At 36.1% G+C, this 27,534-nt stretch overlaps 3 protein-coding genes and 1 long non-coding RNA gene across 13 annotated transcripts in view; 2 read left to right on the top strand and 2 right to left on the bottom strand.

Moving 5' to 3' along the window:
* Window positions 1-10,836, bottom strand: part of LOC134841183 (golgin subfamily A member 5-like) — a 164,072-nt gene extending 153,236 nt beyond the window's left edge. The window contains exon 1 of the mRNA XM_063857008.1: window positions 10,820-10,836. The gene's annotated coding sequence lies outside the window, so the exon portion shown is untranslated. The remainder of the gene's footprint in view (window positions 1-10,819) is intronic.
* A 166-nt stretch (window positions 10,837-11,002) lies between these two features.
* LOC134841186 (uncharacterized) lies at window positions 11,003-17,991 on the top strand. The gene is made up of 2 exons (XR_010162458.1): window positions 11,003-11,962; window positions 17,467-17,991. It is a non-coding gene; the product is annotated as an uncharacterized LOC134841186 (long non-coding RNA).
* Window positions 17,992-18,030: 39 nt separating this feature from the next.
* On the bottom strand, window positions 18,031-21,914 carry LOC134841184 (uncharacterized). Of its 4 annotated transcripts, none has more exons than XM_063857010.1 (4): window positions 21,500-21,914; window positions 19,773-21,220; window positions 18,995-19,217; window positions 18,031-18,745 (listed from the first exon to the last, which is right to left on the bottom strand). In XM_063857010.1, the coding sequence occupies exons 2-4, from the start codon at window positions 20,759-20,761 to the stop codon at window positions 18,044-18,046; spliced, it is 1,914 nt and encodes a 637-aa protein (XP_063713080.1). In that variant the 5' UTR covers window positions 20,762-21,220; window positions 21,500-21,914; the 3' UTR covers window positions 18,031-18,043. The 4 variants fall into 4 exon arrangements, with proteins under 4 accessions (XP_063713080.1, XP_063713081.1, XP_063713082.1 ...); XM_063857011.1 differs by having other exon boundaries at window positions 21,526-21,914; XM_063857012.1 differs by having other exon boundaries at window positions 21,605-21,914.
* A 2,341-nt stretch (window positions 21,915-24,255) lies between these two features.
* Window positions 24,256-27,534, top strand: part of LOC134842637 (anoctamin-4-like) — a 50,740-nt gene continuing 47,461 nt past the window's right edge. For all 7 annotated transcript variants that reach the window (XM_063859070.1, XM_063859068.1, XM_063859066.1 and 4 more), the window contains exon 1: window positions 24,256-24,612. In XM_063859070.1, coding sequence (XP_063715140.1) covers window positions 24,417-24,612 — 196 coding nt within the window. In that variant the 5' untranslated portion in view covers window positions 24,256-24,416. The remainder of the gene's footprint in view (window positions 24,613-27,534) is intronic.

The following is a 27,534-nucleotide window of genomic DNA, read 5'->3' as shown; positions in this document are numbered from 1 at the left end:
AATTTTGAAGATGAATTAAATCTCCGCTTATACGTTAATAGCGCGAAATATATCGCGCGTTAATTGTCCCAAATTGGCCAAAATGGCAATCTTTAAACCCCCATAACTTTACGAAAAATGATCACAGGTAAAATATCTTTTCAAATTTGAGCTCAGAACAACAATACCTTTCGAATGATATAAAAAAATTCCGTCAAACATGGCTAGTTAAAAAGTCGAAATTTGTCTGAAGAAAAAAAAAACCCCACCCCGAGCACAAATATTCCGTTACTTTCGTTACGAAAGTCGGCACAATAACTTATGAAAAATAGTTCAGTATGCAGATGACAAATCGAATTTTTCAAAAATAGTATACCAGTTTTATTTTCCATAAAAGTATTATTAAAAATTTCAGTTTTAAGTATCTTGTGGTTTCTTAAGATCCGTTTTAAACATTCCAAATTAAGAACAAATGTTTCGATAATAATGATTTGGGGAAAAAAAAACAAAAAATGACTAAAAAAGAGTTCCACTAAAACTAAACTACTGATAAGGAATGCACCCTCAGTCACTCAATCACACTGCCATCTTTTAAGATGGCAAACTTTGAAAAGAAAAATCAAAATTTTACAAATTACTCAGAAATTAAACTACTGAAGGGACAAAACGAAAAAAGTAACCAAAAATTAATCATAGAAGACTCTGAAAAAACAGAGCAATCTAGAAAACGTTTTTTTATGTCCAAAAAAAAAACAAAAATTGTTAGTCGTTACCGTTGGGTAAATGAATTGGCAACAAACTCAAGAGTGAGCAAATATCTAAATAACTAAAAAGCAATTGACAAAAATTTTTGGCAGGCGTATAAAACTTGTTGACTACTGAAGCGTGTGTGTGGAAGTTAGCAAAAGAAACTAACTCAATTATGCAAACTTGGAATTATTGACTGCTTATCCTTTAACTTTGAAATAGGAAAAATCTATGACACCTATGTCCAGTGACCCAAATAAGAGCTGTTAAGAACTGTTAGAAATATTTAAGCGCTAGTAGGCTGACGCTAGAGCTGCAGCGTTTTTTAGTTTCAGGTAAAAGATCAAAGGTGGAGTTTAAGTTGTTTATTTCGTGTAGCTTGAAGGATCCATAATTAAAATTATTCAATAATTATTAGTGGTAATTTAATGTTGTTTTTTGCCGCGACTCTAAAATTTAAACAAAATATTATACTATTCAGAAGAAAAAAAACACATTTTTGGTAGCTTAGTTTTGGCTACCAGAATCAAAAAAATCAACAAAAAAAAAGATGAGCAGAGATTAATAACAAAAACAAATTTTTTCTATTGGGTATTTTACTTATAAGAAAAAGGGAAAAAAGTAACAGAAGCGGAAAATCAATACGAATGTTGCTGGGAAGGATACGGTGTAAGCAATTTTGTGTTAAAGCTCATCCAACTAAATTACTAATAAATATATTGCAAAAAACTCTTATCCAAATGTTTTTGTTTCTGTTTCTAAGAAAACAACACTCATGGGTGATTATAACAAAAATTTTTTGATAAACTCAGAACTGCAAGTGTATACAATTTTTGCTTAGATTCACAAAGATAACCAATTTTGCAAAAAAAATCATTTCAAACATTAACAGTTATTAAAACTGCAATTTGAAACAGTGATCAAGGAGAATGAAGGAAAATTAAATCAATTTTTTCTTCCAGGAAAACTTTCCAATGTCTGGCAAAGTGTATTTGTAGTAACTTAATACTGAAAGTAGATTTTTTGTAATTTTTTTATACTTTCCTGTAAGTCAAACTGATATCCAATAAATTTTGAAATTTTTTTGAGATTTTCAACAATGATTTTCTGAAAAAGCATTGTTCAGTGTGTTTATCTTTTTTAAATTTTGATAAACCTTGGCTTTTTGTTCCGACAAAATGTTTTTGTTCCTAGAATGATGGGGAAGAACTTTGTAATCTGATGGGCTTTTAGTTATTTTTTTTCTACGTAAAACCAGGTCCCACAAACAATTATGCTAACGGGTCGACTGCTTTATCATTTCAGAGCCACTTCAATCGTGATTCAAACAACAGTAGAAAACTTCCAAAAGATATCATTTTGATATCATTTTTGAAAAAAAAATTATTTAGTGTTTTTTAGACTTTGGCCGAACATTTTGTGCTACTTGCACAGTAACCTGATGTCATTGTTTTATTCTTGGGCTGAGTTTAGTTTGTTTTTTCAAAAGTATTTTTCTGCATAAGTAAGGAGCAGTTAGTTTTTAATTTTTCGAAAACTAAATTGTTTCTTCCAATCAAGAACCTCGGAATAGGTTAAATTTAAGCTTTAGAACAAAGAATCAAGTTTTGCACGATCGGGGACTTACTTGTTTTAGTTGCTCAACTTAATTGATTTTGTTTTGAACTAGTTAATGTTGATGAAGTTCTACTTTAAATAAATGACCAAAAATCTAGATGAATACTCACAATTCCACTCACAAAATTCTTTCAGACATAAGTAGGTACCATTTTTTGGTTGATTGTAATACTTGGAATCCACCAGCAGTTTTTTCAAAACAATTTCATTTCTCACTAGATTGATAAAAACTGGTCGCACATTACTCCGAGATGTTCGAATTTTTTTTTTGGAATATTTCTTGAAGTGCTATTGAGAAACCGTAGTGTTTTCTGTTTTTTTTTTCAAAATTATTTGACCGCATACAAAAGGTTCTGTTTTCAAATTTTTTTTAAAAAAAAAGTTTTGACCGCTTCTAAAAGGGTCTTTTTGTGTTTAATTTAATAGAGCGGGAATCAAATAAATCTTATTTTATAAGCAGCCATCTTTGAAAGCCTTTAAGGCATCATTTTGCACAGATAGCGTGCTTTTAAATGAAAGAGGGCTCAAATTCATTATTTATTTCATTTTTTGATAGAGATACACATTGAGTATTGGATTACTTGTTTTCACAATTGGATTACTTGTTTTAAATGCTCATCGTAAAGTTGATGAGTTTCTACTTTATTTAAATGATGGAAAGTCTAGATGGCTACTTACAATTCTACTCAAAAAATTGTTTCAGACTTGTGTAGGTACATTTTTGAATGATTATAAGGTTTGGAGTCCACGAGCCATTTTTTCATATCAATCTTATTTCTCACTAGGTTGCTTAAGACAGGTCGCACATTACTCCAAAGTGTTCAAATTTTTTTGTTGGAATGTTTTTTGAAGTGCTATTAAGCAACCTAATGTTTTTTTTTCAAAATTGTTTGACCGCATTTAATAGGTTCTGTTTTCTTTATTTAAAAAAATTATTTGACCGCAAATAATAGTGTCTTTTTTGTATTTAAATTATGAAAATGTGGATCAAATTAGTGTGATATTTACGCAGCCACCTTTGAAAGCCTTCAAGGTCTCATTTCGGATAGATAGCGTGCTTTTAAATGAAAAAGGGCTTAAAATCACTATTTATTTCATTTTTTGCGAGATACATGATGAGTATTCAAAAGAAAGATTGATTTTCTCAATTTTCCACTTTTCTGTTTTTTTTTCAAAGGACAATTTTTTGGAATTTTTGAACAATAATATGCCCAATTGCGGAATTTGCTCTAATGGTATGGCCAAACGATTTCAAAAGAAGCAAGAAAAACTAACTACTCATTCCTCAGCACCATTCATAATTTTTTTGCCTAAATCTGTCTACAACATCAAATCACCACGTAATTCCTCCAAAGACAAAAACAAACGGAAGAGTATTTGACTAAGCATTTCAAATAGAAGTTTTATAGTGAAATAGTAGTTTTATAGTTAGGTCATTTCTGTTACTCTGATAAAACAAAAGTCTCAACCTCCAACCGTCCTTTCTATATATATCCACCGTTTTTTGCTTTTTTAGCTAAGCTAGCTTTGGTATCAATCAATTGAAACTTTGACATCAGAAAAACGGTCGTGAGGTTAATTTTGCTGCAGGAGCAATAATCGATGGCCAACCAATTTTCAGGCTATACCTTATTTTTCTGATCAAAATTTTCAAATTTTTTCCTCACAGTTGACATAGCATTACGAAATAAAAATTAACAAATTCTTCAAAAAAATATCAAAAACACAAGTTTTTTGCTCATTTTCTAAAATCTCATATTTTTTTACTTCAAACTGATATCCGACAATTTTAGAGATGATTTTCTAAAAAAGTATTGTTCAGTGTAATTATCATTTTTTTATTTTGATCATCTTGATTTTTTGTTCCGACCATTGTAAGATGGGGAAAAACTTTGTATTCCGATATGTTTTAATTTTTTGTTTTCTAGTAAAACAAGGTACCAGAAATAATTATGCAAACGGGTCGACTGATTTATCATTTCAGAGCCATTTCAGTCGTGATTCAAACGATTGAAAAAAGTTATCCCACTATTGAAAAAGAGGTTGAAATTGTTTTTATTTTTTTAAGCTCGAGCAAAGAGTGCAAGCAAAAAAAGTTTGATTTTACCTAATATTGAATGTGATAACTTAGTTTTGCTCCATAAAAATTGTTTTTGGGTTTTTTCAGCACCATTTTTAAATTTTTCAAATACTTTTTTGTTTTCTTAGCCCATTTTTGTTACAAAAGAGTGGTCCAATTTTGTATTTCACTGTGACTGTTGATTGTTTTTTAACTCCCGTTTTTGGCTTAATTTTTTTTTATTGCACCACGCAAAAAATTTATGCAAACGCGTCGACTGATTTATCATTTTAGAGCCAATTCAGTCGTGATTCAAACGACATCACAAAATTTCCTAAAGTTGTCTCAGTATAAAACAAGTTAAAATTTTTTGATTTTCTTTGTTTAAGCACACTGTTTCCTATTTCAGAGCGTGAGCATTTAGTTATAATCAAATAAAGTTGTTTTGGAGTTTTTACCGCCATCTTTGAATTTTTTAAAAAGATTTTTAATTTCTGAGTCATTTTTCTACCAAAGGGTTTCCCTATTTGCCTAATTCACGATGACTGTCGATTAGTCCTAAAATCCCGTTTTTTCTCAAAATGTTTTTAAACAACAACAATAAAAAACAATATTAATTTGGCAAAAGGTATTTCTTTTTCAGACTATGGTCGGAATATTCTGTGCTACTTGCACAGTTACCGGCTACCCTGGTTTTAATCTTGAGTTTAATTAAGTTTGTTTTTTAAATTAATTTTTTTCATGAATTGGCAGTGAAATTTTAATTTTTCAAAAGCGACAATTTGTTTTAATCAAGAAGTTTGAAAAACTGGGGAAAAGCTACCGAGTAGAATTTTCTTGTTCCTGGTAGAAAAGTTGAGGAATGATTCAATTACGCGCTCTGGAAAATCAGTCTGACGAGGCTTACCATAGTAAAAAAGTGTGCAATTATTCGTTATCAACCCTTGCGCAAATCTAAAAATCGAGTGTGTACTGGTAAAACTGGTTGCAAAGAAATTTACACGCATCCTACTCTTCTTCTGAATACCTGAAAAATGTTATTTTTCTTCAGATTCTCAGGAAATAGTTCACGCCAACATACACAACGGCCAATCCTGAAACAAAAAAAAACTATTGACTATTTTTAAGGACCAGAGCACTATCGAAATATTACTTTATGAAAAATTAAACAGCCTTATAAATCAAAATTTTTACAGCAACACTCAAGTTGCCTTTTGAACATCTTGTTCAAAAAATAATGCTTGTTTTTGATCGCACGGGAGCGTTCAGTTCAGAATATCACTTGACAACAACTATTTCTTTGCTTGCTACACTATTCTTACAAAATGACCAAGCTACACTATGCAAAGGGACCTACAGAAAAATGGAGCGTAAATTGTCGAAATGCCATAACATTGCTTTCAAAAACACATTGATTGAGCAAAAAAAGTGAAAACAAAAATCTATGAAACGAAACAGCCTGTAATTGAAAAATAGGCATAATGGCCTCCACGAACCTCTCTTGGACAAAACACGATAAAAATTGAGCTCAAAGTTAATTGGTTCTATTTTTTCCTCCAGCAAAGCATAGTCGGCACAGCAAATCTAAAATTGAAGCTGAACGCTTCTTCTAGCTGCATTGTTCCAATAGTATCAAATGGGTCGTGAGTCTGGGAAGTCAAAACACTCTAGCTGAAAACAATCGAAGATGATCGAAAGAGAAGCACACAAAATGATTTTATCGAATTACCATTTGCAATACAAACGAAGGCTAATTTTTCTGAAGTGAAGCATTCTCTCATCGACCCACAAATATAGCTAAAACTCAACGAAAAAGAAACGTGAACTCGCAAGAAGCCACAGTAGGTAGTCTGCGAAGACAAAAAACAAAATACAACCAAAAAAGATCAAATTTTTGGATCAATCCATCCATTTTGACAAATTACCTGATAAAAAAACAACGGGTGAGATTTTATAGCAACTGCCTGTAATTGAAATGAAGAAGAACTTTTTGAAAGCTTAATGGAATTATCTTATGACGGCAAGTTGCGAAAACTATCTTTGCTTTCGGAGAATTAGTTGTTTCTGTGATAAATGTAGAAAGTTGCGTAAAGTAAGCCTCATTTGAAAAACTGAAAGTTAAACATAGTTTCATTCCAAGAAAGACCGAAAATTAGAACAAATTCATTTCAGCTAAAGCTCAATCACAGGTGGACTTAAGTTTTCCTCTTTTAGCAATCCTAAATTCTGTATTATTATTGTTGTTATTATCATGATTATAAAATGTGACTAGAAGTAACGACTTTTACATTGGTAAATTTCAAAGTTCAAACTTTCGATGGGCTATATTATACAAAAAACAATGATGCGATACTCCACATTATATATGATACTCCAGAGGTATCATTGTTCCGCAGGTTTATGGATGACCTTGTCTCTTCATTCAAGTCTTCATTCGCCAAATCTCTTCATTCAAGTCTTCAATTCACTCTAGAGGAAACTAATTCAGAGGAGAATTCGAGTTCCTGGATTTGAACATAAAGATATTGCAGGATAAGTGGTTAAACCACAATTGGTATCAAAATCTAACAGATACTGGGACTATATTTTGAAGTTCACAAATACAATTTTAGCGGTTCAATTCAGATTGGCGTATTTTTTAAAAGCTGGTTTCGAGCCAAAATGTCTGTGAAATACTGTAAATAACATTGGTTTATTGTAAAAACAGTTCTTCTAGTTATTTCAATTGCAAAAACGTTTCAAAAAAAAAGTTTTTTTTTAAATCAAAACTCCTTAATATAAAATAGAGGTCATTTTTTGAAATCGGTCACCTATGAGAAATTTTAAGGTTTGCAAAAGAAAACACCTTAAATTTTTTTATCTCTCCTGGCAAAGAAACGAGAAATTTGAAAACAAAAAAATTCATGGGCTTCAATTAAAGTGGAACAAAAACATGAAAAAGGCTGAAAAACTTTGATAATCGAAAAACTGAAAAAAAATATCTGAGCGATTGTCAAATAATTTTAACGTAGAAATAAACATACATTTTGATAACTTAACTGATAAAAAGAACCAGTGAGAACTCATTGCAACTGCCTGTAATTGTAATCCAGAAGATGCTTTCCTATGTGTACTAGAAGTCAAGAAAGATCAAAAATTAATTGCGATATTTTGATTGGTTACTTTGTCAAGTTCTGAATTATTGACGTGTAAGGCTTTTTTCAAGATCATTTATCTACTGATATTCGAGAAAGAGACACTCCAAAATGTTTCGATTGCACAGTTACAATCGTTACTGAACGCATCACGCGGATAAGGAAGGCTAATGGGAGAGATTTCAGCCCTTCCTGGTCGTGCAGAAGACGCTTATTCAGAGATATTGAAGGAACCGGAGAGGGCCGGAGTGGTGACCCAAAACTGTATGTTTAGCAACTTTAAGTTTCCTGGAATGATCTGAATTGAAAATAACAACAAAATTCATTTTCAGATAATGAGAAGCTAGGAATTGACGAAAAGGGTCGATCCATCTCCGATGGATAGGATGACTTTCTCTGCTGTACAAAAACAAAAGTAATATAGTAACTTAAGTGTATTAGAGTACCAGCCCTGCTTCTAGGTGTGACTTGATAGTCTGGCGACACTGAGAACCAGTCGGGAGCTCACTGTTTTCACATGTAACTGAGTTATTTCGTGCAGTTCGGCCGATAGGTATGAATGGTAAAAATTTTGACGACCCGATATTACAAAAACCACATTGAACTGGCTATGGCAGAGACTGTCAAAGAATGTAAAACTCTGTTTAGATGGTAGTCACTCGTCTTAGGATCTAGCGTTACTTTTCGTCGATTTATACTTGTTGCACACCGGACAAATGTTGCTTTCACGAGAATCTTACAACTGCTAATGAACAATGATGAAAATATACTGGACAAAAAAAGTAAAACAAACTACAGAAATCAAAAAGAAATTCAGAATGATCATTGTGAACAGATAAAATAAGTTCAAAACTACTGCTAGTTTTTGCCCCTAAATAGTGATTTACCTAGTTTTTATCTGAGAAAAAGGCAAAAAGCTTGAGAATTAAAAAAAAAACTAAAATAAGCTCATTTTTCAAAACAAATTTTCAAAGCCAGGCAAAAAATTGAAAGTGCATTTTTCATAAAATGTAAGAAAAAAAGTTCAGTGTTAACTAGTTCATTTTTTCGAATCAAAATATACGAAATTTGTTCCTTCGATGTAAGGGACACACTGTCTGTCAGGTTTCAATTTTTTTCTGTTTCAATTCATGATTCAGGCCAAAATGTGTTTCGAACGGTTTATTTTTACACAAAGAATGAAACATTTTTCTGATCACAAGTTGTCATAGGAATTTTTTTCAGCTTTGAAATTTGTTTGGTTGCGTTAGTTTCCTTCTCAAGTATATTTTAGTTGACAAAAAGAAATTTGCTCTAAAGACAAATTGGTAATTTTATATAGGAATCTTTATTTAAACTGAATAAAAAAAACTGAGAATTAGAGCATTCCTTTTTTGGGTTAATATACACTTTAGTGACAAAAAAGTTATAAATTTCTACGAAATGGTTTCGTGAATCACAACAGTATAATTTTTATTGTCGCGCACATTATCAAGATCATTCTTCAAAACCAAACTTACCAACTTAGTCCGATTTCTACATGCGGGGATGCCAGTCATGAGTTTGACCGTTTATCTCAGTAACCCAGAATACAGTCAGGAGTCACTTCATTACATAATTGATCTATAATTGTTTTCTATTGCGTACTTGTGGTCTGTCCTAGAAACATAGCTCACATTTGTCTGTGTTTAGGCTTAGGCCATGCATTTGTTCTTATTTTACTATCTTTTTAAGGTCTCGGAGCACTGTCTTGTAGTCGTCGGCTATGTTTCCAATATTCAGATACAAATATTTTTTTATATTCAAGCTTTTCTACTAGCGTCTGTTTTGTTTCAGAAAAAAGCTATAGAGACTCGCGGTCACCTTGTTATGTTCCGTTCACTGATGCAAAGATGAAATTTTTGTTTAAAAAAAACTTGGTTTACTGTAGGCGCAATGTGTATATTTTACAACTCTGGGCGGTTAAAAAAAACGTGATTCAGCATAGTTTCTATTTTAAGTGAATTAATAAAATCTAATTGAAGCAAGACTGAGCACTTTGCGTTTTTATCACGCTCTGTAAAATTTCAAAAGAATGTCCAGCAATTTCACTCCCTCGTTTAGTAGCACATCTTACCTGAAAACTCCCAAAAAAATTTTGTCACTCTGCATGGGCCTTGTTCCTGCGCATTTAGACGCGATGTGTCCGTCTGAGCGTGTTGCCGATGACAATTGGTCGCAAACCTTCCAAAAAAGAAAAGTCTTAGCTGCTCGGGAAGTTTACTTTCACCTTTAAGGCTTAGAAATTTTGTTATCAGTTTCAAGAAACAGCCCCCCCCCCCCAGTGCCGTTTGACTTACTAATGAGATCTTTGAAAACTTGGGGAGTAATTTTGTCCGTACCGGCTCCGGAATCATTCGGAAATGATGTAAATGCTTTGTACAACTCAAATTCGGTTACGAAAAAGCTCTCAACTTATTACGGCTTAAGGGCATTTATATCAGATCTCTTTGGGTGTTTGGATACGGATTTTTTAGAAAAATTTTAGTTAGGAGTCAAAAGATGTGTTATCTGAAGCGGCCAGCTTCATTCCTATTTTTATAATTCCTTCATCGAGCTTGCTGCTGATTAACTTTATTCGCTGCTCGAGATTTGCAACTATTGTTGTTGTGTTTCGCCGTTTCAGTGTATGCGAAATGTAAAAAGATTGCGTGTCGTTCACGTCCAAATCGAAAATTTAAAATTTAGCATGTCAGTTAAAACCGACCCTTCCCGATTCGTCTAATCGTTCAAATAACGCTGCTAATCCATTAAAACCATCAATCTTCCAGCTTAGATGTCCTTTTTCAGATCGATAAAGTTTCGATTGCGAAACTGCTCTTTCGTACATTCTGGTCGAATGTCACATGTGACACCAATTAGAACAAGAATCACATCATATTCGATTACAAAGTACTGAAGGCTTTAAGCATTCTTCGCTTTTTCGTTCCTTTTTCCTCATCTGGACGGAACGGTTTGGTTCGACGTAAGAAAAAAAGGAATTTGACTTGACACAAGGGGACTTAACTAACCCATAATAACAGGTTCGAAGTTTTATAGACACAGCAGAAATTATTAACAATCTTAATGTAAAGAAAAATATAAAGTATAAAATTCGCTGAAAAAGAACAATCTCACCGGAGCTCAGAAGGTCCAGCTGCGCACCAACAGACTCCCCAGGCCAGGAACTCCTTCCCGTAGACCAGAGACCTACTTACAGACATATCTCTAAAGTCCCGCAAAGGGCGCTCGACAAACAGGCACAAACATCAAACATATCACATCTATTTAATAAGTTTATCACAACAATTAGGCTAAATTTGCTTTGTACACCGTAATAGACAAGATAATTAACTTGTTAAGACAGATATAGTTTATTAAATGGTGTTTTTCTGCTTCTGGCCTTAGAAAAAAAGCCGATTTTTTCTTGTTGAAAGTCACAGCAAGTATCATCTTCAAAAGCAATAGACGATCATTGTTTTGTTTTTAGAATATGCCTTCGGTTATATGTCTTCTGATTCCTCATGTTCGTCTAACTTAATCTTTGCATGACGTCAACAGCCAAAATGTGTAAGCAACAGCGACAACATAAATATCCTAAAGATGAGATACGGAAAATTGTGAGAGAAATGTACATCTTGGTTTAAGAGGGTTGAATTTTAGCTGATCTTCAGAGGCGCAAGACTAAACAATTAGTATAACTGAAACAGTTTGTGATTGTGAGCCATGTCTGAAGGACCAAGTTATTTTACACCAAGTTTTATTTACCTGATTAGGCATAATGTTTACAAAAAATCGGACCCTTTTGCGCCTGATAACATTACTGTACTCAACAATAGCGTCTTGGAGTTTGAAGCCCAGTTACCGAGTATCTTAGAAAGAAAGTACGTGGCTATTGTCATTAATTTAGAAAATCCGCAAGCATGCTTGAATTATTTGCGAAATCATCTACAACTGAGTCAGACATACCTTCTAATTATCGTTTTTAACTCGCAAGCAACAGAAGATCCAATGTTTCGCTGGAATGCCGCTGAGCTGGGTGCGCATATGGTTACTAATTGCTTTTCATCTATGTGTTCTGCGCTGACTATTTGCATGTACCGAAAACAAGGACCTTATTCCTGTCCTTATTGTGAAGCAATGAGCTTCGAAGAACATGAACTGCGAGAACATGTCTCTTTATTCCACGAATCTTTTCAACAGTGCTTGTGCTGTACTTGTCCAATCTGTAAAAAGACATCAAGAAACTTTTTCTCTCATATATTCCATGAGCATGGCGACGGAAGCACCGAGGAGCGCACGGGCTGGTTTTCAATCTGTATTGTACAGAGACGGAGTGATAAAGCCTTCTTAATGGTCCAGGAAAGAGCGGGTGCTGGTTTTTGGGTTCCTGGTGGAGGCATTAACCCAGGAGAGTCGTTCCTCAAAGGTAAGAAAGTAGGTTGCGTCCAAATAAGGGTTTGTCTATCTACTCTATACTTCAAAAAATTGATGTTTAAAATTAAAGAAATCCCTATGTTGATATGTTTAAGTACCACTACCTTATAATGTGTTTGATGTATTTGCTGAAGTTAACGTTTCATTGTAATCCGTATGACTGATATAGTACGTCGTTTTGGTCCCATTCTGAACCTAAAACCCCTTGACAGAAGTTTGCGCATGCTTTACACTCCATATGGACGTGGTTTTTTTTGTGATGAGCACTGTTTACCACAATTCAGATTTGTTTTTAAAAAAATTATCAATTATAAGTGTCAATGAACCTAGCGAAGACTTTCAGATAGGTCATGATAATTTTTAATAGTTTTTCAGAAGAAAATAAATATCTTAAAAATTTATTCAAGCTCCATTTTGCTTGAGCTTGAATTAATTTTTAAGATATTTATTTTCTTCTGAAAAACGATTAAAAAAGTATAATCACCTATCTGAAAGTCTTCTCTAGGTTCATTGACTCCAAGGAAAAACCAGAAAACCATCGTAATGTTAAATCAAGCTTTCGTTTACGTGATCTCCTGGAAGAACTTTACAAAAACAAAGAAGATAATACACTCCTCGCCAACGAAAAACTGAAACAAGTAATGACCGAAATAGGCGTTGAAGTGATAATAGACAAGGTACAGACATTGGGAAAGTTTGACAAAGAGTGCAAAAGTTCTAGAAATGCAATTATCACACTGAGCAACGACTGGGACGTAAGAATGGTACTTGCATAAAGCGCAGAAAAAAGGAATCGGATGAAAGAAGATGGTATTCACATACTGCCGGCGCTGTCCATTGAAAAGACTTTACGAGAAAACATGTGCCTAAAGAAGAGGCGTGAATTACTGAACTACAGTGTAACACCAGCTTAACTAAAAGTTCTTAATTTCGAATTATACATGGATGACGTGAAAGTTCAACTAGACGACCAAACACCTGAAAAAGAATGACTATCTAATTTTCATTGTCTGCTTCTTAACACTAGAAGCCTAATTGATCTTGGAAGAAGGGTGAAGCTAGCAACTGCAACCAGCTCGAGCACCTACGTGGCACTTTGCCTCACTGAAACGTGGCTCAACAAAAACATCAACGACGCAGAACTGTCTAAACGATTTTAACATCTTCCGCAGTGAAAGAGAGCCATCGAACGATGGGGCCTCACGCCATGGCGGTGTGCTGATAACTATTAACAAGCATATTCCCGCAATCAGACTCAGTATCCAACTTCACTCGTGCTGTGTGGCAGTACAAGTCCAGATAACGACACCTATCACAGTTTGTACCCACCGAAAAACAGCTTATACCGTTTTTCAATCGACGACTACAGCCAGATATGCAATGTGGTGTTTGTCAAGAAGATTGGAGCGAAAGCACATATAGATAACAAGTTTGACGAAATCTACGACCTCTCAGGCTATAAACCTGTGTCAATTGAAGTATCGTTAAATGTAGTGAAAAACAAACCAATCTACGAATGCTACTACAGTTTCTGCTGAGCAGATTATGATGAAATCGCGACTTTATGCTCGCCAACCCTTTCCAACCTGAATGTCACCTAAAAATCAATCGAATGAACATTGAATTCAGAGAGTACTGCAATCAGATAATTCAGAAATATGTTCCACGGTTGAAACGTCTGAAAACTCAGCGGATGCTGTACCCTTCAAAACCAACATCCTACAGGTAGCAAAAAGTTCTAGAGCTAGAAAAGATTGTCCTCGAAGAAGCTGAGCGCGACAAAACTGACTATCAAAATATTCTGTTCTCAAATCGGAACACATATTTTAAATCATTGAGTAAAACGGCAAATTTTCCCGATGAAATTTGGTTAAGGAGAAAACACAGCAAACACAATGCAAGACAAAGCTGAGCTCTTTAATTATTATTTCTAATCCGTCTATTCGCATCCAAATTCCTTTGATTGCACCACTGGTAACCCTGATGGTGCGCCAACTTTAAATAATTTTGCTACCCCGAAGAAACTTATAAGATCGATCCTCGAAGAGACGGACATAACAAAGTCGCGAGGTCCAGATGCTATTCCATCAACTTTTTTTAGAAACTATCGGAACCATCGATTAATGCGCTTCATAGAATCTTCAAGGCCATCAAACAAAACAGCAATTCCAGATGAATGGAAAGTTGGAGCCGTGTCACCTTTCCATAAAAAAGATGAGAAACATCTCGTTGAAAACTATAGATCTGTTACGTTATTGAATTTCTCGAGCAAGGTCTCAGAAAAATTTAGGAATGGAACTCTCTATGCCCACTTCGAAAACTTTGTAAATATTTCTCAACATGGCATTATCAAAAACAAATCTGTACTAACAAACTTACTTAGATATCATCGTTATATTCATGAATAACCTTGACAACCCGAGCACTGACATAATTCCTTTCTACGCCGACTTTGCGAGAGCTTTTGACACTGTGTTATTCTTCAAATTGAGGAAATTAAGTGTAGGTGGATGCTTTCTCGTCTTACTGATTAACTACCTGGAGAACAGGAAGCACTTTGTGCGGCCAGGGAATGTGCAATCAACCAAGCTCAATCTATCAAGTGGAGTACCAGTCATTGGCCTACTTCATCAATGACCTACCGGAGTCATTCCGGAGTTCTCACATGCTGTTATTCTCTGATGACCTAAAATTCATCACCAGAACTGACTTAAAACTTGAAATTTCCTTTGATCTAAAAAGGCTGATCTAAAAAGGCGAAATGAATAGGCTGCAACAAATTGAAGTTCGCGGACGGTTAGAATGGGTATCTTTAGTTCCGTGGTAAGAACACAAGTTTCGTTCTAAACAATGAAGTTCTGAAACTCGCCGCAGTCATGAAAGACCTTGGAGTACACTTCCGGTATGACCTCACCTGGAGCAGCCACATAGATGAAAAGCTCAAAAAATCCATTTGAATGCTACATTTCATCAAGCGGAACACGTCAGCAAATACCCTTCCTCATGCAAAACTTTGTCTCTACTAATCAATGATTCTGCCCATTATCAGCTACGCATCTCCATGTATCCATCTCACTAAAACACAGCATTTAAGCTAGAAACATCCCAAAAACGCGTGCTAAAGTGGGTACATGACTATTCGACGCAATACCATCGCTGCTTAGAAATAGTCAACATGCTCCCTCTATCTTAATTTTTCCAAATTCTTGATCTGTTAGAACTTTCAAAAATATATCAAACATCTGCAACCGACTTCAAATTTTGGAACTCTTCCATCAGTGGTCGATCATTGGTGGAGAAATTCGAACTCCCTAAAGTAAGAACGGAAAAAGCACGAACTGAGTTTTGCTTCAGAACATGCCGTATTGCCAACTATCTACCCCCAAATGTGGACTTCCACAATCCACTGGGACTTAAAAATCGCCTTAACAAATTCTTTTGGGATATCTTCAGAAAAAAATACAATCATGTACATGGCAGTACGCATGTGACTGTCACTCATGCAGAAACAACTAGAGACATTGTGCTTCATATCTCACCATGGGAACAGGATTTGGGCCGCCAGTTTTTTAAGAGTGGAACTAAGACCCCCTGTACAGGGGAAATTACCGCATGCTTTTTGGTTTGATAATTATATATGTGCGAAGTTAGCTATAGTTTCCAAATGCGTAAGTTCTCCGATTTGCACGATATTTTTTGCATATTGCCATGACCGCGATTCGAACCAAGTTTTTCTGACAGAAAAATAATATCCACTAAACACCCGGTTCAGATGGTAGCGTTTCAAAAATTTTAAACAAAAAAATTAAGCCTAAATTTCAAAAAAGTTTAGCCTTTGAAAGCTTCGTTAGTTTGAAGTTCAGTATTTCGTTTGGTAGCGCTCGCTTATTGCGCTAACAGGTCACCTAGAAGTTTGTACTGCGTGATCTAAGTCAAATTAAAGGTGTTGCTAAAAGTGCGATTAAAACATGTCGGTGCTTATACTAAACAGTATATGCACCGTCCCGTACAAAAGAGCCCGAAACATCAAAAAAGTTCCCAAAAACAGTCGAAAACCATTTGAATTTTTTGACCTTGATCTTTTGGAGCCGACAGAGTTGATGTACGCTTTAGAAATCAAGCATTAGCGTAATTAAAGATCAAAGACCCAAAGATTGAACAATAAGTCAGATCATAATCAAAGGCTTCTTCTGATTATAATTTAATAGTATAACTACATCCTTCCAAAAACCTAATGGTATCGTAGGGTTTATATGATCTAATCATAGTGATTACGTTTTTGTCGAGCTTTTGGTTTTACACCTTTTTGGGTGTGGCTTCTTTTTCTGCGGACAGCTACAGATTTTCCGCATTCTTTTGCTCGTCCTTGAACTTCTCGATGAGTTTGGAAATGAAGGGTGCTTACTAATGACTAGTTTCACGAAATTGCTGTTCCAACCATTTACAGCGTTGTTGGTGCGGGGAAAGTCGTTTTTTGCTCCGACTTTCGAAGAAAACGGAATATTTATGCTCGGTGTGGTTTTTTTTATTCAGTCAATTTTCACTAATCGAAATAATTATTTTTTTTAACTAAGTTTTTTTTCTCCATTGAAGATATTGACTTTCTGAGTTCTAATGTAAAAAGATATTTCACCTCCGATCATTTTTTGTAAAATTCTGGGGGTTTGAAAATTGCTAAATTTTCCATGCTCTGGACTAAATTATGCGCGCTTTGAAGAGTTTGTTCATAATGCTTAGAGCGTAACGCGAATTATTTATGCGTGGCGAATTATCTCGCACAACAAAATCGTTCCAAATTGAATTGAGGCTAGCTAATTGGTCGTATTAATTTCATACGACTCAAAGTTTTACACTTAGATAGTGTCCAAAATGTATAGGTTTTGAATATTTTTTTTTCCACAAAAACTATTCGATATGAATTAAGGGACAGTCGGAATACTCACGGCTTTGCCCTGATATACAAGAAGTATTGTTATTCTTTGGTGGCAACTCCATTGCTCCATGCCAATAGAGCAATGGCTCCATGTCAATTTAACGTGTTTTAAATCGAACGCTTTTCATATTGTCGTAATAATTAAAACTTAATAGTCTCCGAAAGCCTTTTCTCTCCTGGCTGGTCGTGTATTTTGCTTATAAAATTTTCGTTTTTATGGGTGCAAAGAAATGGCGTGTCGAATCCATTGTCTATCTTTGCTCAAAATGCAATTTGAAACTTTATTTACACTTGCAAGACTTTTTTACTATAAAGAACTTTGCTCACGTCGGGCCGGGCGTTGGTCTTCAAACTATTTTTGAGCCTGTTTTTTTTTCAAATAATTATTTTGTTTTTACAATTACCAACGCCAATTACCAACTACTATCATTTTTTCTGTTTTTTTTTTCTTTTTTTTTGTTACGATCAGTGAGTTTTTGAAAAACTATGTTGTCTGTTTTATAGTTCAAGAGTGTTTCGGCCTCCCAATTTTGGTGAAATATTATATCTATTGTGTTATTTAGGAGCCTTCAGAGAAACTTTGGAGGAAGCTGGTGTTTTTATTGACGTGAAGGGAGTTCTCCAGTTTGAGAGTGCTTCACATGGCAAATGGAAACGAGTGGTTTTCTACGCTGAGCCAAAAGACGAGAATCAGATCCCGAAGACATTGCCCGATTTTGAGAGCAATGGTGCATGTTGGGTCAAATATGAGCAGCTTAAGAGCATCAAACTGCGCTGTGCGGCCGAACCTATGCAGTTTTTTAAATTCATCCTAGATGGCGGACAACCAGGCCCACTAGAAGTCCCCCCAAGTGAAACTCGCTTTTACAACCAAGAGCCCTCGTTGACTTGAGTTGACGTGCTAGTTCAACCAACCAACCAATGCTATGTTACGCTATTTGAAGTGCTGCTCTGACTTGCCTTTCATATCTATTTATTGTTTTTAGAGTTAATAGCTGAGTAGCTTTTTCATAGTTATATTGTAGAAAATATATTGTTATACTCGCTATAATCATAGATTATATCATGAATAAAAGTTAATGCTAAAAGTTTTACATCTATATATTTGTTATTGGTAAAAACGGAATATAGGTTGATTTGTCAGATCTGGCGGAAATTGGTGTATACGTTCACATCGTCGACTTTGCGCTGAATGGCGAGCTGGTATGGAATTTGGGACTGGTACAGGTGGTCACTATTAAATTGGTAATGTGCTGTTTGTATCTGTTGTTGATGGTGATTGAGATGAGTAAGCGGAAGTCCGTGACTCCTTCTGCTGAACCTGTTGACAAGCCAAAAAGCGAATAGAGAAGTGAAAATAGAAGCGGCGAAAACTGTAAAGACACATGCGTACACCAAGAAGCCGACTGTAGCATCTTTGCCCAGTGCCTGGTTGCTTGAGGTGTCCCAGGGTGGTTTGCTGGTTTTCATGATGGTTGTGATGTTATTGCTGAACGTGGTTCCTCCTGTGCTCATCATCTCGATGTCTTTGAAGTTGACTGTAAACACGGAACTAGGCTGACTGCAGGAAAACGTGTCACAAGCCTGTACTATAATGCAGAACTCCTGGTCTGTTCTGTTTTGTCTTTTGAGCAAATCAGTCAGCGGGTAGCTAGAGTCGCGACTTCTGGTTGTGGTGCCCATCTCGAGGATGTATTCGCGTGAGAAGTCGCACACGTGCGCTGTGAGGAATGACAAGGCGTAGTGAATGATTGTGTAGCTACCAGTCCAATGCCATAGCACCTCGGCTGAGTTGGAATTGGACACTCTTTCAGTCCACAGTTGCCGAGGAGGTTCAATTGACTGAAAATCATTAATTGATTAATTAATCATACCTTGTGAAGTTCTTTTCAACTCAGATTCTGATGTTAGTTAAAACCACTTCTCAATTAGTGAAAGACACAACATATGAGCTGCTAGCTTTTTGCTGAGAACCGTTGTATTTCTATTATTAAGGGCTACATGTATTTTTAAATTTGTTATCTAGTCTGGGGATTGGTAGTTCACGCAAGCCGCGTAGAATGAATAACAAAAATGGGTTCAAAGAATTACATGAGCATAACTGAATGAAGCACTGCTTTTGTTCTGGTTCAGCTGCGACACTGAGCAGGAAACATTCTCTCCGAACAGTGGGTGGGTGTAGGTCAAGGTCAGTTTTCCCAGACTGGATGTGGGGGTGAGTCTCTGGAGGAACTGGTTGTTATGTACAGAGGTGGAGTTGGCCAGAAACACATTTCCCAACTTCCATGTCAGCTCAAACGGAGACACTTTGTTCCTGGAGTAAAATGATTGTTTTTGTTTACTGAGCTATCAATTTCTTCGCAAATTTGGTATTTCAAAAACTATTAAAGATATAAATATTTTTTAAGTTTCAAGCAGCGACGCGTGGTAATTGATAAAAATAATAGAAACGGGTGTCGGTAATTTTTTTAATAGTTGGTCTCAGGAGCGGATGAAAGGGGAGAGGAGGGGGTTGCAGACGCCCCTTCTCAGGAATTCGACCCTCTGCCTACCCAAAAGGTCCCCCCTTTTGTACTATTTTGAGGCTTCCATTTTTGGCTGTCTGACCCTTAATTTTTTCAAAATATATTTTTTATCTATACTAATTTTGAAAGGGGAGCGCGCGTCAAAAATCGCAATTTTTTTGGTCAAAATTGTGCCAAAAAACGGGCCTTTCTAGTGATTTTAGAGAGCTCAAAAATTCAATATGCTCGACCCAAAAAAAGTTAAAAAATTTTGATTTAAAAAAAAATCCGCCCCTTGAGAAAATCCTGAATCCGGCCTCCGGCCCTTGTTGGTCTAATTATCTTGAAGCAACTGAAGAAATAACTTTTTATCGTGGATCACTTTGCAGTTGTAGGTAATGGTCTCGCCCTGATCTGGGTAATAGGAGCTTGGCCACAGCGCCAGTATCTCAGTTGGTTCCACGATCAACACTTCGTAGTAGAAACAGATTCGTCCGTGTTCGTTTTTACGGCAACAATTCACACTAGTGCTGGCCGAAAACTTGGTCGTCGCTACTTCAAACTGAGTGTCTTTTAGTGGGACTCCTTCCCAGTCTACAAAACCGTAAGGTTTCCCAGCTTCAATAGGACATACTATAGTAATCAAATGGTTTCGAGGAATCCGAAGCTCAAACGGAGGCGTGGACTTCAAATAGGGCGGGTATTGAACGTCTAACCTCATTTCTTCAGTCTTCACTTTCTTGCCGAGGTAGAAAACGTTACACTGAATGTACATTTGGTTATGCAGTGACTCATAAAGGTGGAAACATATCTGCTTTTGAACAATATGACCGTCAGAATCAGGAGAAGAGTCGTATGTCTGAATGAGGGAGGTTGAGTTCTCGACGCCGAGGGAGTTGTGTCCGAACCTGGCCGCAGTCCATTCGAGTCTGACTGGAGGTGTGCTGACTCCTGATTTGCAGATGAAACAGACGTTTGTATCGTTGACCAATTGAGAGTTCTCCTTCAGTTCAACTGTGACCCATTCAGGTGGGTTAAGAACATGAATAGATGTCGATTTTTGAGTAATCCCGGCTATATTGGAAACCCTGCATGTGTAGGTGCCAGAGATGGAGCCATCAGTTTGCTCAAATTTGAGACTGCCGCCGTTGCTCAAAACCTTGTTGCGGGAGTCCAGCCATTCGATGGTCTGTAGCGAGGATCCGCCGCCAGAGGGACCTGAGCTGGTCTTGCACAGCAGTTCCACCGGCTCGCCCGGGAATATAGTAGCCGGAGGACTAATAAACAAAATGCGCGGAAGTTCCACGGATATACAAATCATGAAGAAAGTCGAATTGCTGCAGACTGTTTCCATTACTGATCAGTTTCTTATTGCTCTTTATTCTTTGATGTCGCCTTTTTTGAGTCTGGGTTTGCGGAGAAGTGTTGTGATAATAGAATGGACTAATAGAATTGGATCTGAATACATTAATAAGGGATATTAGACCTATTTTCCATTCCGACTGGCTCAATTCTGCCTGATGTGAGAGAAGTTGGTGATTCCTTTGAATGTTGTTTTTAGGACAGGACAAAAGACTTCAACCGAATCAAAGAGAAACAGTCTTAAGAGAAGACGAATGTATGGTCAAGCGAAGTAGCGAAAGGGCGAGTGGTAACACTTTGATTTAGTTCAGCTGCGTTATTTTATTGTTGTGTTTTGGGGTTGTTTTCTGTTGTATGAAGCAGTTTGTATTTGATGGAAGTGGGTTGAGTTGAGTTAGTGAGCTAAGTTGATATTGGATTTTGAATTGGATATCGGATCTGTTGCTGTCGTCTAATTGAGGGTATTGTTTTAACAGCCAGTCAACACTTGGGTCAACATTGAGTGGAGTTAGCAAAGCAAAGGGGGAGAGGGAAAGAGAGCTAGAAGTAGTAACAAAAAACAGAGAAAGTCGATATTTTAGAAACTGTTTAATTTTTTAAAAAGGATCCTTGTTTGTTCTGCCCCATTTAGCTGACACTTTCATTCCCCACTGTTACAGCAACGAAGCCTCTCCCCCCTCTCGTTCTCACCAACCCTCATGGACCCAAGCGTCACTGGATTTGATCCAACAGGGGTATCAAATATCAATTCTGAACTGTGATCTGCTGAGAGGCGGGGGTGTTCATATCCCTTCTCTTGCCTCTAATGTTTCTATTGCAGAGTGTAACAACCAACTCTAAGTGTGTTCCAGTGTGGCGTGGGTGTCTATCAACACCTCCTGTGGCTCACCTGCTCAAATGTTCCTCCCTTCAAAGCACACACTCTGACTGGCGTGTCAACACAAGTCCTCAGCCTCTCGCTTTGTTGCCGAAATCAGCAACACAACTAATCGAACTCTGGCTAAATTGTACCAGATTGCGTTTAATTGAATAAATCAGTTTTGAATTAGCTCGACCATAAAAACTGCAGTAGGGCATAAGACTATAATTTCAATACCACCTTTAGTAAAATAGCCACGAAATTAGAAACAAATATGGCGGCGGAAACGAACGTCTAGGAAAAGAGAGTACGTCATTCTCATTAAGTTTTTGAGGTTTCACTTTGTTGTTGATATCCTGGTTGCAACCATTCAAGTGTTAGTTTTTTTTAACTAATACTTATCGCGTAAATGGTTTCGGCTTAATTTCTATCGCCTTAGTCATCTTACAGTTTGTCATTACTGGAGCAAAAATAGAGATTTGTTTTGATACGTTTCAGGAGGGGTGGGGGGTCTTCGAGTTAGAAAACTTCATAGCCCAAACGTTTTTATGACAAAATTAATTTTATCGGAAGTTTGTTTTCTGCTCAATGGGCGTCTATGCAACGGCCGACCAAGTAGCCACACGGAAAAGAACACTGAATTAAATTTTTGCCGCTGGTGATTGCGTTTCTCGTTTGATTTTTTTCTGAAATTTAACATAAGTCGAGACAAGCTTGTGAAATTTTTGTAAACCTAGATTATTCAACAATTTTTATCTAAGCGTGCAATAAGCAAGCGTTATCAAATCGGAATATAGACTTTTTTCGGGTACACAATTTGTTTAACAGAATCACTTAGTATCTTGCCTCATAATAAATTCAAATTCCAAGCTTCTTCGGCATTATGAGTCTGTAGGCAACGAATAAGCCTGGGACGGCAAAGCTCGTGGGTCCGGATCTGACCATTACCTGTTTTTTTTCTCAAACAAGACATTCGTTTCGAAAAAATTAACGACTTATTATTTGTCTGCTGATGTTTTGTCGGCTTAGTTGCCACATCTTGGAATTTTTTGATGTATGCAATTTTTTTATTGTAGTTGTTTTTTATGTTTTCGTTTACTCCTGCAATTTTTAATTCTACTAACGTTGACCTCGCATACTTTCTTTTGATTTTTTCGCATAAAAATTTTTTCGTCCTCTTTGATTTCGGCTTATTTTTTATCAGCGTACTCACCTAATTTTGGGTCGTTTTGGACTTAGAGGTTATCTTTTCCTTTCCTGTCTGCTAGCTTGCAATGCTTATTTTGTGGTATCATCACGCCGGTTCGAAACTTTTTGTCGCGTTTCTAAAAATCAAATTCTGAGCCATTTGCTTTTCGGGAACCATTTGGCCACTTTTTGTTTTTGTCAAAAATTGCGTGTTTTGGCGTTCCCTCTGCACGAATTTAACTATAATTTCGCCTAATGCGTTTTTAGTGAAGCAGTGAATGTGAAACCTTGGTGCGCTAATGTCTGAAAGAATTTGTAAGATTTTTTTGTTCCGACCATTGAAATTGCTTTTAGTTTCCGACATTTGACGTTTCTTAGTTCATTTTAAATTTTTTCAAAGAACTTATTTATGTAAAACTTCACAAAATTTAATGGTTTTTCAAAGTTTGAATTAAAAAAAACTTGAAGAAAAAACTTCAAAGCAAAATTTGAAATTACCAACCTTGTAATTGTGTGCTGTCAGGGTACACTCAAAGTATACAGATCTTATTTCCAATATATGCGGTTTTTTATGAGTTGTTAAAAACTCGAAGCACCGGAGGTGCGTTACACGCTTGTATCATATTAAAGCCTTTTTAGTACTGATTCGAACGATATCAAAAACTTTGCAAAAAGTTGTTCCAGTGTCGAGGAGAACTGGCATTCAGTTTCTGAGTTAGTAAAGCAAACATTTTTTGTATAGAAGTCTACGTCATGAATCTTTAGTTTTGCTCTAGTAAAATTATTTTCAGCGCGGTGAAACTAGTGCCCAGTTTGCCTGTTCTACTCTGATTGTCGAATATGTCTTTTATCAAAAAAAGTGTCAATCATAAATTGTTCTACAAATTCAAAGAGCTTTAAGACCATGTTTTTGTTCTTCGAAATTCATTCAGAAAAAAAGTCAGTGTTTTTTTGGTTACTTGCGTTCTTTACTCTTTTTTAACTGTCTGTTGGCTATTGTTTTCTTTGGCGTTCAAATTAATTCTATCAATAAGAATTAATTGAATACAAAATTAAAAATTGATAAGTTGATATTTCAACGCGCCATAACTTAATGTGCTTCGTGATAGTTTTATTATAGTAAGATTTGCCCGGTGTCCCTGCTGCAAACTAATGAGGCCGTTAAAGATGATAACCTCTTTTGATGCAGTTTCCTGCCTTTGATGAAAACTCATGTAATATCGCTTGATCAAAATATACCGACGTCTGCTGGTTAACTTCTAACAAAATTGGCATAAGTAGGTTTGTTCATCGAATTGTGGGTCTCGATGCAGTTAAATATTTGAACTATGGATACAAACTAACTACATGACTGACTATGAGAATAGTGGTTGTTGACTTCCACGTTTAGAAGCTAGATGTAGATAAATAGCTTGCATTGTCTTGTTCCTTTCAGGTTGGGCTATGCGATGTCACACAAATACGCCTGCCAAGCAATATAGTAGGCTGTCACAATAGCGAAGAAGCTATTTAGACATAGTCAGCTACTGAATAAAACCAACATAATACATCAAACCAAACTAAAACCCACAATCTTATCTGAATTGAACGAGTTCCGATCATGGCTAACATCGGCTGGAATGTTCCGGGACGGAGTGTGGAAGAGGGTGCGGACAACCCTGTCTACGTCATGGGCTACGAGGAGAACCAACCCCTTCCTCCCATTTCCCCCAATTTACACACAGTGTCCCCATCGTCAGTGGGAACTAGTTACCCTAATGGGGAGACGAGTCTACCTTACCCTACTTTCCCATCAGGTAAATATCATGCTGTTTTATTATGTCACAAAACTGTTGGTTTAAAAAGTCTTTTGGCGTTGCATGGGTCTATGTTTCTGTTATTGTTTTTGTTGCTGGTTTTGTTATTGTTTATTTTGGTTTTCTTAAATGTTTCCTGAAAAAAATCTTTTGAGTTCTCGTGAATGCGATATATCACATGACTTTGATATCGAAATATGGCTATAAGTTAAGTTTCAAATACTTTTTGCGAGATGTATTTAATTTACTCGGTTTTTGCAATTCATTGGTACAATTTATAGATTCATTTGTCCTTGCGACATAACTCGCTTATCTTAGTGCAAAGTTTTGTGCTCAGTTTACTCGTTAGTTGAACTGCATTATCATCTATACACGGTTCATTAAAGCACAATATTTTTGCTTTGTATCTTTTTTTTCGGCTCAATGATAACATCATGAGACTCTTGGCCGGGAGATTCGAGTTCCAATCCCGCAATCTTCGTAGCAACAAGAACGCAATCTTGTGTATTTTTATGCAGTTTTCTTTGCATACCGTTTTTAGTGCTGCTGTGTCGTTTTTTTGCTTGTTTGCATTCTCTGCTACTTGCTCGCAAAAAAGCTAATGTTTAATTTAGGAGTTTTAACGCTTGAACTACTGGTTGCACTGTTTGATACTTTTTCAGAATTAAAATAGCTTTTTTTGTGGGCTTCATGGAATTCGTCCCAACTTTTGTCGGCTTACTTGCCGGATGTATTAAATTTTTAATTCATCGCTATTAAGTTATTGCTCGTGTTTCGACTTGCACTTTGAAAAATTCAATTTTAATCTACCGTCCAGCGCAATTGGTGTAGAGGTAACACATAAGCTTGAGGTGACCAAGGCCTGGGGTTTTAGTCCGGACTGGGATCTCTTTTTTTAAACAAGAAGTTTTCTGTTTCGGACTATTGTCCGTCTGCTTATTTTTGTCGGCTTAGATCTCGTATCATGTTCTCTTTTTCTAGATTCAGCGTTCTGTTTTCTTCTTTCTGAATACAAATAGTTTTCGAATTTTTTTCTGGCCATTTAGTTGAATTTCTGCTTTCGTCTCTTTTTGTTGACTAGCTTGCCTTGATATGCCTGTGATGTGTGCTCAATTGACTAATTTCAAGCACAAAAATTGAAAGTTGAAGAAAGGAAAAAGTGTTTCGTTTTTTTTTTAATATGAAAGCAAGGCGATGAAGTAAGCTCATTTATTTAGCCATTGTAATCCATGCGTAAAGTGAAACAAGGATAGCCGGTTACTGTGCAAGTAGCACAGAATGTTCCGACCATGGTCTTAAAAAATACAACAAAGTTTTTCAAATAGTTGTTTTTTTTCGGCGTGGTGTGATAAAAAAGTTCGGCGTGGTGTGATAAAAGGAGCTGAAAAAAAAACTGCAGATTGTATTTTCGAAAGTCACAGTAAAATAAGTAAATTGAAAAACATGTTTTGCATAAAAATTACTTCAAAAACGAAATCAAAAAAAGGTTTGCAGTTTTTTTTTCTAGTTTTGCAGTTTTTTCAATTTTTGCAAATTTTGATTCCAAAAGGCGCTAAAAGTCTCAAAGTAAACTAGCGTTACTCAAGTAAAACTAAGTTCTTACATTTTAAGTTAAGGTAATGTAAATTTTAAAACAATTAAAATAAGGCTTTATTTGCTCGAAATTTCAAACCAATTTTTCTCGACACTGGAAAGTTTTTTTAAAATTTTTTTTGAGGTGGTTCAAAATTTGAATAATTGACGCAAAATTTGAATAATTTCATTCTAGGTTCCAATTTCTTTCTGTTTGATTGATCATTTGTGAAAGACACTTGTTGTCAATCATTGCTGATGGTAAACACCGGAGTCAACCATGACTTGATAGATAGCTCTGAGAGAGCCTAGTAACCAACTGAGAGAGCAAGATGTCAATTGAAGTTCAGTTGAGACTGCTTTTGAGAAAGCTCAGAAATAACTTTTCTGTCACGTCCCGAAATCCAGAACGTTTACGAGAAAATACAATTCTAAACCGAAACTAGGCAAATAGAACTGGAACAGTCCGCATATAATAACCTCAGATTAATTTTGGGGGACTTTTCTGAAAGTCTTTGGGTAGGCTTAAAACTCCTTCTCTTTGGCAACGTTTACTTTTACGGAAACTTTCTAATTTTACGCTGTATGAACAGCATAGTAATAAGGAACCCATTCTTCTAGTCAAACACAATCAGAATCTTTTCCTACGACAGAGCATTTGTTTTCGCAGATATATCCGTACATAAAAACTAAATCAAAACTAAGGATCGCACGAAGAAGCCAAAACCAAAAAACACCAGCTGCTGATGCAGCAAAAAAATAAATGTAAGTCGAACAAATCGAATGTAAGTCGAACAAATCTGCTAATAAAAGTGGCCAAAACATACTTCAAATACCTTCTACAAGGATCCACTGGCGCATCAATTCCAGTCCATGGGGCGAAAATTGGTATTACTCATTGCGCGACTCTTTCTATGAAATACCAATTCAGAAGAAATAGGTAGGTACTGAACAGGCAAAGGCAAATGACATGCTCACACTAGCTATCCTAATTGACGCAATAATTCCGTACTATGAGTCAAAACTACTCAATGATGATATCGCTACTGACGCAGGCCTCTTATTGAAATTAGCTATACCACTAGCTTCTCGTCATATCCATTTTCACCTTCCACGAAGCGAAACCAGTTCGCATGCCACAACTCTACCAAAGTGCAGCCCTGAGTTGGCAACTGGAGAAAGCATATTTAGCCGTTTCCGAAGACGCGATGGAGAGCGCAGCCCTGGATCACTTTCAGCTACAGAAGTGTATTGGAAGTGACCGATTTCAAATATGTTGCGAATCAAGTGCAACAGAGCTCGGTCATTTCTCCTGACTGCCGATTCTCTCTTTCAAGTAAGCATCGTCGC

Source organism: Symsagittifera roscoffensis, chromosome 3, assembly GCF_963678635.1.
Source record: "Symsagittifera roscoffensis chromosome 3, txSymRosc1.1, whole genome shotgun sequence".
Taxonomy (NCBI): Eukaryota; Metazoa; Xenacoelomorpha; order Acoela; family Convolutidae; genus Symsagittifera; species Symsagittifera roscoffensis.
The sequence above is the reverse complement of the archived record's forward strand: the minus strand, read 5'-3'. Positions and strand labels throughout refer to the sequence as shown.

Excerpts from the sequence above, each read along its gene's own strand:
- LOC134841184 (XM_063857009.1), bottom strand. The coding sequence starts at position 20,761 with ATGGAAACAGTCTGCAGCAATTCGACTTTCTTCATGATTTGTATATCC. Across the intron at positions 19,218-19,772 it reads AAAGTGATCCACGATAAAAA|GAACAAAGTGTCTCCGTTTG; the intron begins GTTATTTCTTCA and ends ATTTTACTCCAG. Across the intron at positions 18,746-18,994 it reads CTTCATTCAGTTATGCTCAT|TCAATTGAACCTCCTCGGCA; the intron begins GTAATTCTTTGA and ends AATGATTTTCAG.